The 16586-nt window shown below is 30.4% G+C and overlaps 1 protein-coding gene across 1 annotated transcript in view; it reads left to right on the top strand.

Moving 5' to 3' along the window:
• Positions 1-16586, top strand: part of LOC106459638 (glycogen [starch] synthase) — a 45084-nt gene that overhangs the window by 10767 nt on the left and 17731 nt on the right. Inside the window, exons 4-10 of the mRNA XM_013919270.2 lie at positions 3227-3421; positions 6514-6658; positions 9113-9230; positions 9685-9805; positions 11533-11699; positions 12584-12662; positions 13210-13323. Coding sequence (XP_013774724.1) covers positions 3227-3421; positions 6514-6658; positions 9113-9230; positions 9685-9805; positions 11533-11699; positions 12584-12662; positions 13210-13323 — 939 coding nt within the window. The remainder of the gene's footprint in view (positions 1-3226; positions 3422-6513; positions 6659-9112; positions 9231-9684; positions 9806-11532; positions 11700-12583; positions 12663-13209; positions 13324-16586) is intronic.

Here is a 16586-nt window from a genome sequence, read left to right as displayed (position 1 = left end):
TAGGTGTTTCCCCTATAGCCTATGATTCCTCCCCTACCTTACTATGTGAAAGTCCACCTTCCGATTATTTAACTGCTGAGGAAGTTCAAGCCTGGTTTCCCACCCTCCTCCTTCCACACCCTGTCCTTTACATTCCTCATGGCATTCCCATCTCTATCCTCGCTTTACCTATGCCCATTCAGACATACACCAGCATTATTGGTGACACAGCAGAGGTTCCCTGTACTGTGGGGGACAAATTGCTCCACTTTTCAATGGTGTGGGGGCACTTCACAACAGATCCTTAGATTCTATGGGTTCTGTTGGAAAGTTTTTGCCTTTGGTTCAGTTCCCCACCCCATTTCTCTTCCCCAATTTCCTCTCCTCCTCCTCCTTGGGATCCTTCCTCTCTCAGTCATCTTGCCAAGGCCATTCAAGACCTCTTACACAAAGGAGCTATTGAGCAGGTGTTTCCCACTCATCTGGGTTTTTATTCCCATTTCTTTATGGTTTGCCTCCCCTTGGAAGAAATTGTCCATGTTGGTATGGGGACAACTACTAGACCAGCTATTTTTTCCTTTGGTGGATATCATCTTCCTCCCATGGTAATTCTATACATGTCCATTCACCTTTAACTGGGGTAAGTCTGCTCATTTCCTTTCTTTTATGTTTTCTTTTCAGCTTCTTTACGGATCCCACCTAGTGGCAGGTGTTGCCTGGCCAGGTGTGCTTTGTCTCAAACCTTCACTAAATGTAGTAATTATATTATGCTCACAGTTGAGATGGGTTGTTTCTGTAAGGCCACTGCTTTCTCAGTGGTGCATGTGTATATCTATGTATGATAAATATATCTTTTAGTGGAGCATCAATCTTGGACTTCCTGAGTGAAGCAGAAGCCTATCCCTGCCGACCCTTTGATTCCTTAACCCATTAACTGCGGATGACGGATATTTCTGTCATTGAAGTTCTATGACTCAGCTGCAAATGACGGAAATATCCGTCAGTCGCACATATATAACTATAACTCTATGCGAATGATGATAATTACCATTTTATTGTGATTGATGGTAACTCAGTTTTATCTGTGAGTCAGAAAATGGCAACTGAGCTGCTCCTGCAGCTGTTAATGGGTTAATCAGGTTTGGTTTGCTTTTCAAAATAGGAAAACACAGCCACCCATTGCACTGTCTCCTGTGTGACATTCCTCTAGACTCCCCACAGCCTTTTTACTCCCTTTCCTTTGAGTATAGCATGTGAGTCCTTACCACTCTCAGTTCCCAGTCAATAGGGTGGTGGACCATGGAGGCTTCCTCCTGAGTGTTACTTCAATTATGCTTGCTTATCCATTCAGGAAAAGAGGGTGAACCTGGTTCCCTACTGGCACTTACCCTGGATATTTTTTGCCTTGGCAGACCGTACCCAATAAAACCAACGATCAAATGTTATTTTGGGCCAGCCTACATGGAATACTCCTTGTAATTCTGGGTTCAGGATGACAATGCTCTGTTCCTACAGTTGTGTGCAGTAGATGCCTCTCTTGTTAATTCCGGTTGCAGAAGGGTCTTTCCTTCTTCTACGGTTGGGTTTGAGAGACTTCATCTTCCTCATAATACTGGCTATGGGACGTCTATGCTCTGTTCCTACAGTTGGGTGAATGCTGCTTGTCCTCCTCATAATTCTGAATACAGGATGTCTCTACCCTGTATTTACAGTTGAGTGTGTGATGATCTTACCCATAATACCGGTTACAGATTTCCCTGTTCTTATGGGTGAGTCAAGACAATGCCAAAACCCCATAATGTTGGGTTCAGTTTATCATACTTTTTGCTCAGAGGGTGGTTTTGGGAGTTTGTCTGGTTATGACCACTGCTTACTTCCTTTTCATAATTCCAGTTGCTTGATATACGGCACTCTGTTTACATACGGTTGGGGTTGTTGGGTATCGATAACACAGTCCACGTGTCCTACTCACTTATTGTTATTACATTTTTTTAATCTTGTTATATGTTGATACAGTTTGCACTTTCTTAACAGTTGTGCAAGCATTCCCTTTTTTGCCCATTTTATGTTACTTTCCTAATTTCTAGGTGAAGAGCATACCTGTTCCAGAAGTAATTCAGTACCCCACAGGTGTGCTTCATTTTCTTCTCTGAGCACACCAGTTCATTCTGGGTGGTCACTTTCTACTTGGTTTGTTCTTTGTGCACCTAAACTGGCTCACCATCTTTGCTATATGGAATTTTAGCCTTTTGTGTGAGAGGAGGAAAGTCCATTATGGAAGTTAACATTTTCTTACACTGAAAATGTATTTACAATAAGTACTTATCTCCTTTCACACACTTCACATCCTCCTTCTTCACTAAAACTGGTGTTTTTATTCTAGTACTTGCCAATTCTCAGAAGTGAGGATTGAGCGGGCATAGCAGAGGGAGCTAGTTGTGCCGTTATAGGTGGTCCAATAATATTGGTGGAGAGTAGTCACATGGTACGTATGTGTTTAGAAATGGTGCGAAACTGGTGAGGTATAAAGACTTGTGTGCTGGTTACTAAAATTATTTTAGCAATGATTAGAGGGCATTCAACAATCGAGATAGCCTTTTGTGTGAGAGAAGGTAAATACTTTTCCAGTGTAAGAAAATGTTAACTTTTATTCTTCATGTGAACATCATCTTGCATACCGACTTGTTAAGAGTGTGAGTCAGACTGACTTGTTAATTCACAAACAAATCTTGAGTACAAATATTTTTGTTACACATGGTTTTTGTGTACAACAGACCTGTACATATACTTCATAGATTTGGAATTATAGTCAATATTCCTTCTCCAATTCAGGGTTGGTGCCTTGTGCACATTCTGTTAAATTTTGAATGTAATTCTATAAGTTCATAACATGTGCTCCTTGACCCCATGCCATATATGCGTGGTCAGTCATATCTGTTCTTTGTGTTGCAGATATATAGAAAAACCACTGTGTGTCTTACTATCAGCCTGCTTAAAGTCATTCTAAGTTAAAGCATACTTAGATGCTTCTAATCTGTAGTTAAATAATAATTTTTATCTTAAAACTCTGGCTATAAAAATTAAATGTGAGTAAACAGATAACAATTAACAAATTATTGTATTCTGTTAAAGAAGAAATATAATAATGTTAAATTTTACTGCTTTTTTATTGATTATGATTAGCTGATAAAATGATTTTTACCAACAGCCTCAATGTTAGAAAATTTTATTTTTTTTATATTTCCAGTTTTTGAAAGAATTATCAAAAGAAAGAAGTCGTCCCCTTATTGTGGCTCATTTTCATGAATGGTTAGCAGGTATTGGTTTGGTATTGTGTCGGACACGACACTTGGATATAGCCACAGTGTTCACAACACATGCCACTCTGCTTGGAAGATACTTGTGTGCTGCTAATGTTGACTTTTATAACAGTCTTGATAAGGTAAGGGTGTTTATTCTGCATCAAGTTTAAACTTTATGAAATCTAAGTAAAAGTTATTAAAATTCCTTAAAATGGGGAAGAAGACGCTTAAAAAAAAATCAGTGTCTTTTTATATCATTTAAACTTGTCCAAGCAAAAATATATAAGTACATATTTCTTCATTTACCAAATATTATAAAAAGATAAATTTCGTCCATAAATAAAGCTGGGTGATTAATGGAATTACTAGTTAATCAGTTAATTGTCAGGCTCAGTAATAAATTACATTCAACTGATGATTGTTTTCACATTAGACTTGAATAGTTGGAATGACCAAAAAATAGTAATTATCAGAAACACTAATTTCAATTAGTTGATTATTTTCATGAGTGATAACACTAATCAGTTAAGCTGAACAAGCATAAATTAATCTAAGATAATAAATAAAATCATAATTGCAATATTTCCATTGCTTTGATAGTTGGAATAATCTAAAATGTAACAACTGGAAACACTAACATCTATTAATGGATTATTTTTGTGACATTAATCATAATTTTTGTCAAATGATACTAATTGATGTAATATATGCTCACAGGAAATTGATTAATCACCCAGCTCTACCAACTAATAGTTTGTATACTACAGTTACAAGAGAGCATATTACAACGATATTTTTGAATTGTTGGATGTAGATTATTGCTCCAGAAATGTAAAATTTTTAACATGGCATGCTCACTGTAGAAAAAAAAAATATTCAGTGGATTTTACATTTGAACAGAATATGGTTCCAAAATTTAGAAATGGTGTATCTTCAGATACTCTCTTTTCTATTCTTAACATTATTTTTATAAATAAGAAGTTTTAAACTAATATCATTGCTACATTGGAAAGATTGATTTCAAAAGAAATTATAAAGTAATACCATTTTAAATCAAAACTATTACTAAACAGAGGTATTTATGATTTAATTAACCCTTTTGAGGCGAGTCACAGGTGAAATGCCATGTTATCTCATGTTGACTCGTATTTAAAATTTTATTGAACTACTATTTCATGAATTTATGTAAGAAACTTTGGTATCAAACTGTAGATTATAATTACAATTTTAATGTTATACATTAGCTTATTTCATAATTCAAAAACTTAAAAAACACAAACATCGATTTTTGTGTGTCACATGGTATGTTGAATGCAGCACTGGTTCAAATTAGATGTTTGTGAAGTTAAAATACTAAGTCTGTAGTTTCATACGAATTAGAAACTCAGATTACTGATATTGACAAGCTAGAATAATAAAATAAGAACCTCTTATATTTTCAATTTGCTAAGACATTGCTCATGTAATAAATCAAACACAGTTGCACCCCTCCCACCTTTTTCCATTTTTAGAAACACTCCATTATTTACATTTATTTCTATATATATGACATGAATATCCAATAGGAAGCTCAGAATGTCCCCCTAGTGGTTTTTCAGCCACTTTTAATGGGCTTGGCACCATTTCTTTCTTTTGAACCAATATTTCAACGAGGTAGGGTGTCTTTAGTCTGCTCCAAATTTCATATTTTTTAAGACTAAAATACATCTTAGTTACTGAGCTTGGTAAATTATAGTGGAATTCTATGGTATTAATGTAGTAATTTATGATTTTTTAGTTATTCAAATGTATGTATAAAACCTTAAAAAATATTTTGTTTCATGTCCTCCACATGCAATTTTTTTAAAGGCTTGGCAACCTACGTCAAGCAGCAACCAAGTAGAAAGGTCATAACTAGAAGAGAATTGTTTGCTTTACTTCTTTAGTTACTGTTCTATGTTTTAAGAAGAATAAGTTTAATAACATTTCAAAATAGCAATATATATATACATATATAATTTATAAAAAATTTAAATTTGACTGTATTTTACAAAATACTACTCTACTAAAATACGGCCAAGACATGTTACTTTGCACAGACCAAAGGTCGGTTTTATGTTATTTGATACGGTAACATGAGTGCACGTGAGCTGCTTTATTGTAACTTCTTTATTGTTAGTCAGGCATGGCTGGAAGGTCAATATAATGTATATGTATAAATGTCTAAACATGTATGTTTTCATGTTATAATTTGTTGTCATTTTAGAACAAAAAAGGCATAATAATCTACCGAATCCATACAGAGATCCTTTAGTGAAAATAACAGATAAGATATAGTTTTTTCTTAAGAAACATTTAATAACTGTCTGTACATCATAAAGATTTTGCACGTGAAATTTCAAAATTTTCTGATACATAAAAGTATTTTTAATATTAAAATGAATATTACTTTGCATGATTGATAGGAAACATGTGAAAAGAAAAAAAAGACATGAGAAAAACATTTCTTTATAAACCTTAAGATTTAATAAAAAAATTAGATATTTTGCACATGAAAGCATTGTGATGTTTACTGATAATCTGCCAAATTTTTTTAACGTTCGCTAACTAATTTGAAAGTTATACCTTAAAACTATAACAAGCACAAAATTGTTACGAGGTCATTTCCTGGGACTGAGCCCATGCTGAAAGAGTTAAGAAGATTTTTGTACTCTATTAATAGCACAAAAAATAGTAATTACTTATGAACATTAAATTTTGATTGATTTCAGATTATCAAAAAGAAATTAAATAATGTTCTGCTTTCGAATGCACATGATAATAGAAAGGTATTCATTCTTGTTAAATGCTGAAAAGTTTGGCTTTCTGGAAATCTCCTCACTGAGGAAGTAGAAAATTCTATCAGAATTTAGTCTTGGAATGTAATTTTCATTAATAATACATACTACACACTTTTTCATGTCACTAAGTATGATTTAAACAATTTTTAACAGTCATTATAACATATCAAACTTATTCTTTATACATGTATATTTAGCTAAATATGTGATATTTAAAATAAAAGTGTATATATATGTGTGTGTGTGTGTGTGTGTATATATATATATTATGAATCTGGAAAGAACTAACAAATCATTTATTGGTGAGTAAGAAAGAAATGCCTATTTTTGTATGGTGTTAAAACCTTTGACTTGCATGTTCTCAAATATTCTTATAAAAACACCAAAGTAATGAAAAATTAACTTTCTTTAAGTTCAACTTAGACAAAGAAGCTGGAGATCGCAGCATCTACCATCGTTACTGCATGGAACGAGCTGCTGTTCATAGTGCCCACATCTTCACCACTGTCTCCGACATTACTGCCCTTGAAGCAGAACACCTGCTGAAAAGAAAGCCTGGTAACATATGATCCCAGCTCCCTTTTTTTGAAAACATATTATTATCCTTTATAACTCATTATTCATTTCCCTATTTTATATTATTCTCGGGTCAGGTAATAGTTTTTTGGAAAATTTTATTAAATTATTTGTGTAAAAAATCTACATTCTAAAAAAATTACTAGTTTTGCAATACCTGCTTGGGAAGGGGTGTATTCTTAGAATTTTGCAAGATTGTGGCCTAATAAGTAAAGAATTGTTTTAAAAATATACTGATGTAATTACACTTACTGTAAAGAATTTTCATTTAATGAATATACTACTGGGAATTTTTCTGTGGATGCATAAAGACCTACTCAGATAAGAAAATGCTTACTTAAAGTGCAAAGAAGTTTCTAACATACAGTTTATGAAGTAAAATGGCTGAACAGACAAAATTATTATTAAATTAATATTTTTTCATGTTTTTTCTGGTGAACTCTGTATACAGATTCGGTCATTTTGAACTACCTTTTTACTAACCACCATGTAACCATTGAATTATACATAATATAACTTTTAATACAGTTAGTGTATCTTAATGAAATTTGTCAAGCTTTTAGTAATCATTACAAGTCTTGTGCACAAAAAATCAAATTTTTTAATAAAGTATTTTTACTAAAGATTTGCCTGATGATTTATAATAGTCATAATCTGACTATTCTGAGTGCAAGTTGATTTTCATGTGAAGATTAAAAATATTTTTTTCAAGTTTTAGTTGTTATATTTCTTTTGTTCAACCTCTAGAACATTCTAAATGAATGTCAAAAGTTTTTCAGTAAAACTTTATATATTATTTGTTATTTTCTCTACTTAACTCTGTACTGGTTTAGTCCATTTGACCGACCTCTTAATCACCATAAAAAAGTACAAAATCTAAATTCCCCTTTTTCTTTCAAGAATAACAGCAGATTGTAACAGAAAATTACAATTATTAATGCTAAACAGTCTCAGTTTCATAACAGTTTACATTTGATTTTACTTAATTCTGTTGTTTTATTTTTTTTTAACTGTGTCTAACAACTAAACATGCATAAAAAGCTATAAACAAATAATGGTGAACAAATAACTTAAGTTAGAGTAAAACAAAGTATTCAATTACATTGCAACTCACATGCATACTTCACTGAGAAATTTACTTACATTTTTTTCACATGTTTTCTTATCTAATAATTTTCTAATTTTTGCATTTTAGTTACTTTTATAACAGTCAAAAATGTACATAAAAAATTTAGTACTTATGTATAGGTCTTGTACTTTTTGCAGTTGAAGTCTTGATAAAGGTTAACTTTGAGATAATTATTTTGGTACTTTACTGAATTTTAGTTATGTCAAATATTCAATTAGGAACACAAAATAATAATATGAACAAAGAACACATTGTCCTATAACTAATGTAATTTAACTAGCTTTCTAACTAAGCTATAAGTGCATTAAAATATTTCCCTAACTTGGTAAAGGTGAACTTGACAATAGCAATTTTGAATTTGTAGAACAAATAATTTGAAAACAGTTATGAGAACAGGCTTGCTTGTTAAGTAATTCAGTTAACAAACAGAAAAAGAATTATCATCATATTTTAGAAAACTGTGATAGGAAGGCATGGCATGTGGGTTTGACTTTCTAATTTGTTTCTGTAAATAAAGATGATTGAAGGCTATAAATTTAGATTAGGTCTTAGCAATATCTATACTATAAGTTTGTAATTTATATTAAAACTCAGAAGCTCAAATAGGAATGGAAGGGATAAGTAAATTGTGCAGTTCAGAGCGAAGAAATTTCATGATATAAAGAAATGAAGAATAATAATTTACTTAAATTTATTCTTTTGGAATTAAGAAATTAAAACTTGAATAATATTAAAACTTCGTTTATTAACTATGTTTTGATGCCTAGTTTATTGACATACATTAATTAATAATGAAGTAGTTTAATTATATTTTTAATGTAGCTGTAAATAGGTTGTGATGTGCACTTTTACCTACCTCTATCCAGAAGGTTAAGTTCACTAAAACTTTTTAAGTGAAATTTTTTTTGTTATTTCTCTTTCAAAATATTTGGCTCCTGTACTATTATAATTTATTTTCTCTGTTTAATTTCATTTTACATTTCAAGAAAGTAAATCTGATGTATATTTTAATTTTCTTCCTGAAATGTTTTTTGAGATCGTAACATACTCCTGACCTTTTTTTAATTTATTTATTTATGAATTAGACTTTGAAGCTCATCAGTAGATTTGCAACTGGTAACTTATCCACACTTGTTTATAATTTTAACAAGATTTAATAGTTTAAAAAATTTAATTATTATGAATGTAAGATTACCGGTACTTAAAAAGCTTTGTTTAACTGCTTAAATGTTGTTAAACCATGATTAATTTTTCTGTTTAGTTAACATCTATTTTTAATAATGAAAAGTCTGACTTTACTTCTTCAGACATAGTAACACCAAATGGGCTGAATGTGAAGAAGTTTAGTGCACTTCATGAATTTCAGAATCTTCATGCTTTAGCAAAAGAAAAAATTCACGACTTTGTCAGAGGTCATTTCTATGGGTACGTTTTTAAATATAGGACATTTATAGTTAAGTCTACTTAACTGTGTAAAAGAAGTGTAAAGTACCTTTTACAATGTATTTTTAAAACTTTTTTGTCTTTTTCTTGTAAGGTCAAGCAAAAATGAAAATGTGTATTTGTTTAAAAATGTAGTTTTACTTTAGTTAAAGTAATTCCACATTGATTAATCTGTAATGTTTACTTTCATTTTTTCTTAGTTATTTATTTCATTTTGAGTGTTGTCAGTTCATTTAAACTTCAAGAAAATTTATTTGGTTTATAAGGTATTTAATTATTTTGTATCTTGTTTGCTGTTTTGCTTCATGATAGTATTTTTTGAGTGAACTTCTCTTTGCACAGTAAGTTCTTTTAGCTTTCCACTTCTTTGCCTATACTGAGTTGCTAAGCTGTGTGTTACAAAATTCTGATATATCTTGTTTGTATTCTGTTGTAGACATTATGACTTTGACCTGGACAAAACTCTTTATTGTTTCATTGCGGGACGTTATGAATTTTCAAACAAAGGAGCTGACATGTTCATTGAAGCCCTTGCTCGTCTGAATCACTTTCTTAAGGTATGTTTACAGATCATATAATCCTGTAACAATTGAATTTTTTTTGTCTTTCGATATTGAATAAACTTATATTTATGATGAATGTTGAGTGTGTACCTTAAACTTGACATGAATTACTCATCTCTAATGATTGTCTGGGTATTCATCAATTTTTGTTCAGGAAATTTTTGTTTTTAACCCTTTTGTGACAGGCTCAGTATAATACAGCAGTTAAATATTTATACTGTAATTTTTAATGCAGTAAGTTTATCTTCACAAAATTTGGTAGACTTTTAGTACAGATTACAAGTCTTTCTTACACAAAAAAAAATTGTTAATAAAGTACTTTTATTATAGATTTGTTTGTAAAAATATCAAGTCTGTTTTGTTACCAATCCAAGTACAAAGTAATTTTCCCATTAAAACTGAAAACTATTGTTCATCCCCAAAATCTTAAATATTATTTGTGTAATCTCTAAAACCTCCTAAATACAATTCAAATGTTGGTTTTCAGTAAAACTTTATATATTTTATATTATTTTCTCTACTCTAACTCTATAGGGTCTGTCAATCTGACCAGCCTGTTAACCACCAAAGAAAATTAGAAAATAAATTTAAATTATGCTTTTTTCATTCTAGAATGACTACAGATTGTAACATGAAAACACAAATGTTTAGTCTAAATAGCTTAAATCTCATAACATCATACATTTATGTATATTTGTTATTTTTATTATATTGACCTTTCAGCCATGCCTGACTAACAAGACAGAAGTTATCATGATGAGGAGCGCATGTGTGTTATACCATATCCAATAATATAAAACTGGCCTTTACAAAGTGACCTTTCTTTGCTGTGTTTTATGTGTTTTAAAGAAGTAAAACAAACAATTATCTTTTCTAGTTATGACTTTTGTACTTGTTTGCTGCTTGTCATAGGTTGCAAAGCCTAGTGAAATTTCCCATGTAAAGGATGTGAAAAGAAAATTATTTTTAGGTTTTATATATACTTTTTAAATAAAAGAAATAATCATAAATTACTAAATCAATACCATAGAATTTCACTATAATATATGAAGCATAGTAACTAAGCTGTATTTGAGTCTTAAAAAAATATGAAATTTCAAGCTCACTAAAGACTTACCTTATTGGTTGGAATCTTGAAATCTAGGGGGACATTCTGAGCTTTCAATTGGTTATTCATGTCGTATATAGAAGTAAGTGTATATAAGGGAGTGTTTCCAAAAATGGAAAGAAGTGGGTGGGGGGCCACTGTGTTTGATTCAGTACATGAGTGATATCTTAGTAAATAGAACAAATAAGAGGTTCTTGTTTTATATTTTAGCTTGTCAATATTGGTAGTTTGAGTTCCTAAATTGTATGAAACTATAGACTTTGTATTCTGACATCGCAACCATCTAATTTGAACTAGTGCTGCATTCAACATACCATGTGACACACAAAAATCAATGTTTAGGTGTTTTTTTTATTTTTATATTTACTTTTAAATTAAGAAATTAACTGATGTATAATATTAAAATTTGAATTATAATCTACAATTTGATAACAAACTTATTGACATAAATTCATAAAATAGTAGTTCAATAAAATTTTGAAGGCAAGTCAACGACGAGATGACATGTCCTTTGACACGTTACCTGTCACGATAGGGTTAATATTTGGGTATTAATTAGGTCTATTATTGAAGGTTTATTTTAATATGAAATGTGTGTGTGTGACATTTTCAGGCTGCAGGAAGTGATATGACTGTTGTTGCATTTCTCATTTTTCCTGCTCGGATAAACAATTTTAATGTTGAATCTCTACGAGGTCAAGCTATTTGTAAACAACTTCGTGATACTGTACATGACATACAGTCTAAGATTGGAAAGAGGATGTTTGAAGTATGTTTAAGGTGAGTTTCAACATTATGTTTAAAACTTTGGAAACAGACTATTGGTATTTTTGATCTAATTAAACTAGATTAAATCTTTGAATTCTTTACCTCAGAAAATTCTACAAAAGAGTGATTCTTACACTGAAATGTACAACTTTCTTAAAGTCAGTTTCTGTATCAAAAATTCATAAAGTTTCTGTTACAGGAATTAAAAACATATTTACAATCAGTTTCTGTGCTAAGTCTTTCCAAATAATCCTTTTTTGTGATGAAATTTAAAATTTTACCATGTTCTGTTATCATGTCCAAGAAGCCTTTTGCATCAAAGAAAATGTAATTAAACTATATAGATTGTCACACAAAAGGAATTGCTGGGAATTGATGATATTTTGAAAATAATTGTATTAATTCGTGTGTTACCACATTCTCATTAATTTTTACTTTGTGGGCTAAGAATGGCAGGCATATATTTGTTCACCAGAATTTGTGCTGTCACAGTAAGAAATTGTATCTTAGTGAACTCAAGTACCCACATATTTGAGCAAAGTTCATGAGTATTCTAGGTATTACAGCACTTTTGCCCTAAAATCCCCATAATTCAGTTTTAATATTCAATTAATGAAAACTTTGTGACATAAGAATTAATACAGTTATCATAATTTAATGGCAATTCCTTTTGGATTCATTATAGCTTAATAGTAGTTGCCAGTCCTCATTTTTATTTCATTTGGAGCTTTATTCTTCTATGTTCAATGAAAAGAAAAAGTTTCATATATATAAAAATAATACTTTGAAATTATTTATCTAAGTACACTTTATACATCAATATTACATTAGTCGTTTTCTCTCTTAAACATTTTCAAAAATTGATTATTATCTTGAACTTTGATGTTTTTTTCCAGTGGCCAGATACCTAAAGGAGATCAGCTGATTTTACCAGAAGATATTGTGAAATTAAAAAGATGTATTTATGCTACTCAGGTTAGATTCTTTTACACGAATACTGCCTAAAAATCATTTGTTTTACTTTAAATTTTGTTTTCTTGTCATATCTTGAAGAAGTTTTAGTAAAGCAAAAAATGGTTTTAAAACATTCCAAATACAAAATTCTATCAGACTTCATTATTTTATTTTTTGCTTTATACTCAAGGTCTCTAATTTGTTTAGTATATTGGCTTTCTTTTAAGAATGTGCCCATGCAGATAGAAGAAACTCTCATAAAGAGTGGAGTGGTACCAGTAATAACTCCTCTTGTCTGAGGAGTGGTGTACTGTTTGCCATCTTTCACACCAACTTTTTATTTCTTTTAAAGTTCTTTTCATTTTTACATATCATGAAAATGAGCTTGTATATCACTGTGAATAATTTAAAGGAAAGCTTCAACTCTTTTTATGAACTAAAGTATATTTGGTTAATTTTATTGAAATAGAACTAATAACAATGAAAAATGGTTATTGTTGACATAGATAAATAGATGTAACATAGATACATTTTTTAACTAACTGAGTTTTGATTGGTAACAATTTAGCGAACAACCTTGCCACCTATTTGTTCCCACAACATGATTGATGATTCCTCAGACCCAGTTTTGTCTTCTATACGACGATGTCAGTTATTCAACAATCGCCATGATCGTGTTAAAGTAAGTTTTTCTATCTCATCTGAGCTAACTGGGAATTGTGCAATTTAATGTTATGGGCTTAGTAAGTGTGTGAATTATTTGATTTTGTTCATTTACAGGTATTACAAACACAATTATTTTTCATTGCTTCAGATTTGAAGCTTGCATAGTCTTAGGTTAAACTTTGAAAAGGCTTTTTCATTAATTAAATAAATTATTTAGTGTAGTAGTACCATTAGTATATATATATAAAAAAAAAGGATTAAGTTTCATTGACAGTTGACACAGAGACCCAGGTAAGTACTGTATTTCTTGTTTTTCCTGTGTATTCTTTATGTATGAGTATAAAAGTAACTAAAATGTACAAATTAGAAACTTAGGTTGGATTAGGTAAGATAATGAAAAAAAAATCCTCGTGGGGTATTTAAGCTACTTCATCTAAACGTTTATGTTTTCATGTTATAATTTGTATTCATTCTAGAATGAAAGATGCATAATTTATGTTTATTTCCTAATTTTTTTCTGGTGGTTGCGAGATTGGTCAAATTTACTGAACCCGTACAGAGATTAATTACTGAAAATTACAGATAAAATATAAAAACTTTTTGTTAAGAAACATTTGATAACTATTTGGACATTATAAAGATTACTCGTGTGAAATTTCAAAATTTCTCTGATGCATAAAAGTATTTTTAATGTTAAAATGAAAATTACTTTTCATGTTGGATAGGCAACATGGAAAAAGAATAAAACTAGACATGAGAAAAACATTGCTTAACAAACCTTAAGACTTGATATTTTGTGTATCAAAGCATTTTAATGTTTACTGGTAATCTGCCAAATTTTGTTGACATACACTTACTATTTTAAAAGTTATAGCATGAAAACTATAACAAGCACAAAATTATTACAAGGTCATTCCCAGGGACAGAGCCCGTGCTGAAAGAGTTAAGTTAAATGGATCAGGAGCAGATGGCCAAAGGATATTTAGTTTTTTGTAAAGTTCAAAATTTTTTTTTTTACTTACTTTCAGAGACTATGGCAATAATCATTTGTGCTCTTTTTAACTTTAATGTGTAATACTTTATATAGATTTAATTACTGGTAATGTCATGTACCACCCTTTCTTAATATTTAGTTTTTAAACAAATCTATGTACTGTAAACTACAATGTCTCTGTTTCTCTTAGGTTCTTTAATGGCTGCAAAATTTCCATCACTTGTTTTTCTTTTAACCCTATGCATACAAACTTGGTCAAATTAACCAACCTTGTAATCCCCTGTAGCTGTGAAACTATACATGCTTTAATTTTGGATGTACTAAGCATATCTTCATGAAATTTAACAAAATATTAGTAAACATAAGTCTTTCATCAGTGTACAGTGATAGGAAAAGTTGAAAATGTGAAATACAATGAATAATGCCTTTTTTGTCTTCTTTTAATGCAAAATTTGTCTTCAACTTAATTATCTTCACAGTTTCTGATGTTAACCTTTTAACATGTTTTTTTTACTGTTTTATTGCCAGACTTTTTTGCGAGGAAGTTGTTTATTACTCCATGAAAAGCAGTATATCACAGTGAAAGCCTGTATTTTCCCTCCACAAATAAAATGGTGATCAAGTTGCACATAGTTTGAGCTCAGATTTTAAGCTCAAAAAATCTTAAATTATCTATTGTTGTTGCCTAACCTGAGAAGTTTTAATTTGTTACTTTTGAAGAAATTTAGCACTTACTTTAGGTATTGACTCTTTTGCACTTGTTTACCATGCTTTAGTAACTCTACTTTTTTCTCACTATGAAGGTTGTTCAAAAAATGATTCACATAGTTTTCAAATATGCATTTTCAAACAAAAAATAACTGGCACTAGAATGGAATGTTCTAAAACTACTATAATCTACCTGGCTTTCTAACTAAGCTATAAATAGGTTTACAAAATTCTATTAGCTGCTCAGAGCTAAACAACAACAAACACAGAAACATAAACAAAAAACCTGAAGCCTTGGTCTACATAAGCCTACAAAAAAAAATAAGTTTTTTGTGGAAGAAAAAATGCTTTTTCTATTTGTTATATTGGTCAAATAAGTACACGTGATTTAGATAAGTGCCTTGAAACCTATGATAAGATGGGAGTAAGTAGCCTTTCTTGTGGGTTTGACAAATGTGTTGATATAAAAGAAATGAGAAAGTAGGAGGATCAAATTTTATGTTTTGACCTGTAATTATCTATTGTTTGTATTTGTGATTGGTTGGACACTTCGAAACCCATATCGGGGAGAATTCAGTGAGCAAGAAGCATCATGTGTCAAAGAAAAGTGAAGATTGAGAACTTATTTAAGTATTTCTTTGAAATTTAGAAATTAAAACTTAGATAATATAAAATTTTGAATTAAAAAGTATGTTTTGATGCCACTTTTATTGATATACGTTGAAAATATTGTTTAATTAAATTTTGAACTTAATTCTGTAAAAATGTTCATAACATATGCACTTTGACCTATGGGCTACTCGTATCCCTAGGATTGATATGATAAATTTATTATTTCATTGTCTTGTGTAAATTATTTTTATAAGCACTGTTCAATAACTGTTGTCTTATTTTGTTCCACTACTTTGATAAATTAGTTGTTCATTCTTCACTTTTCTTTGTCGAGCACTATAACTTGATATCTAAAGTGTATGCATGTGTTAATCAACTATCTTTTAGAAGCAAATAATGACATAAGGTACAGCAATTTAAAAATTAAGATTTGTATGTAAAATAGGGTTTAAAACCAAAATATTTTCTAAACATGTTATTACTAATAACCACATGGTAGTTTATCTAATAAACCAAGTTTGCTACTAAAGAGCATTAAGGGCTAGAGAAGCTAAAGCAGTAAATCAAAAGTTAGAACAGACCATCTGTCTAAAAATTTTTTTTTTGGTGTGGCATAGGTAGATGTGAGCACAATTTTCTTTAAATATGTATGAAAAGTCATATTATAGAAAATACATTCATCATTTCTGGTTATTAAAACTTGTTTCTGGTGAAATAGTTTGTAGATTAGATCTATGTTTTTCTACTTTAAAATAATGTGCACTTCCTTGAATTTTGTTATTTGGGTAGACTGACAACAAAAACACTTTTGGTTTTTAACCAGATTTTTATGGTGATTTGTTTATAGTGTGATAGTGTGTACATAAGCTGCTGTGTAATTATTTTCAGCAAATTTGTTTTATACACATCAGGAAAAGTTTGAAGACTTATCAATGAAGAGTTTCTGTCATTTTGCAGGTAATATT

This window comes from Limulus polyphemus, unplaced genomic scaffold (assembly GCF_000517525.1).
Source record: "Limulus polyphemus unplaced genomic scaffold, Limulus_polyphemus-2.1.2 Scaffold641, whole genome shotgun sequence".
Classification (NCBI taxonomy): Eukaryota; Metazoa; Arthropoda; class Merostomata; order Xiphosura; family Limulidae; genus Limulus; species Limulus polyphemus.
The sequence above is the reverse complement of the archived record's forward strand: the minus strand, read 5'-3'. Positions and strand labels throughout refer to the sequence as shown.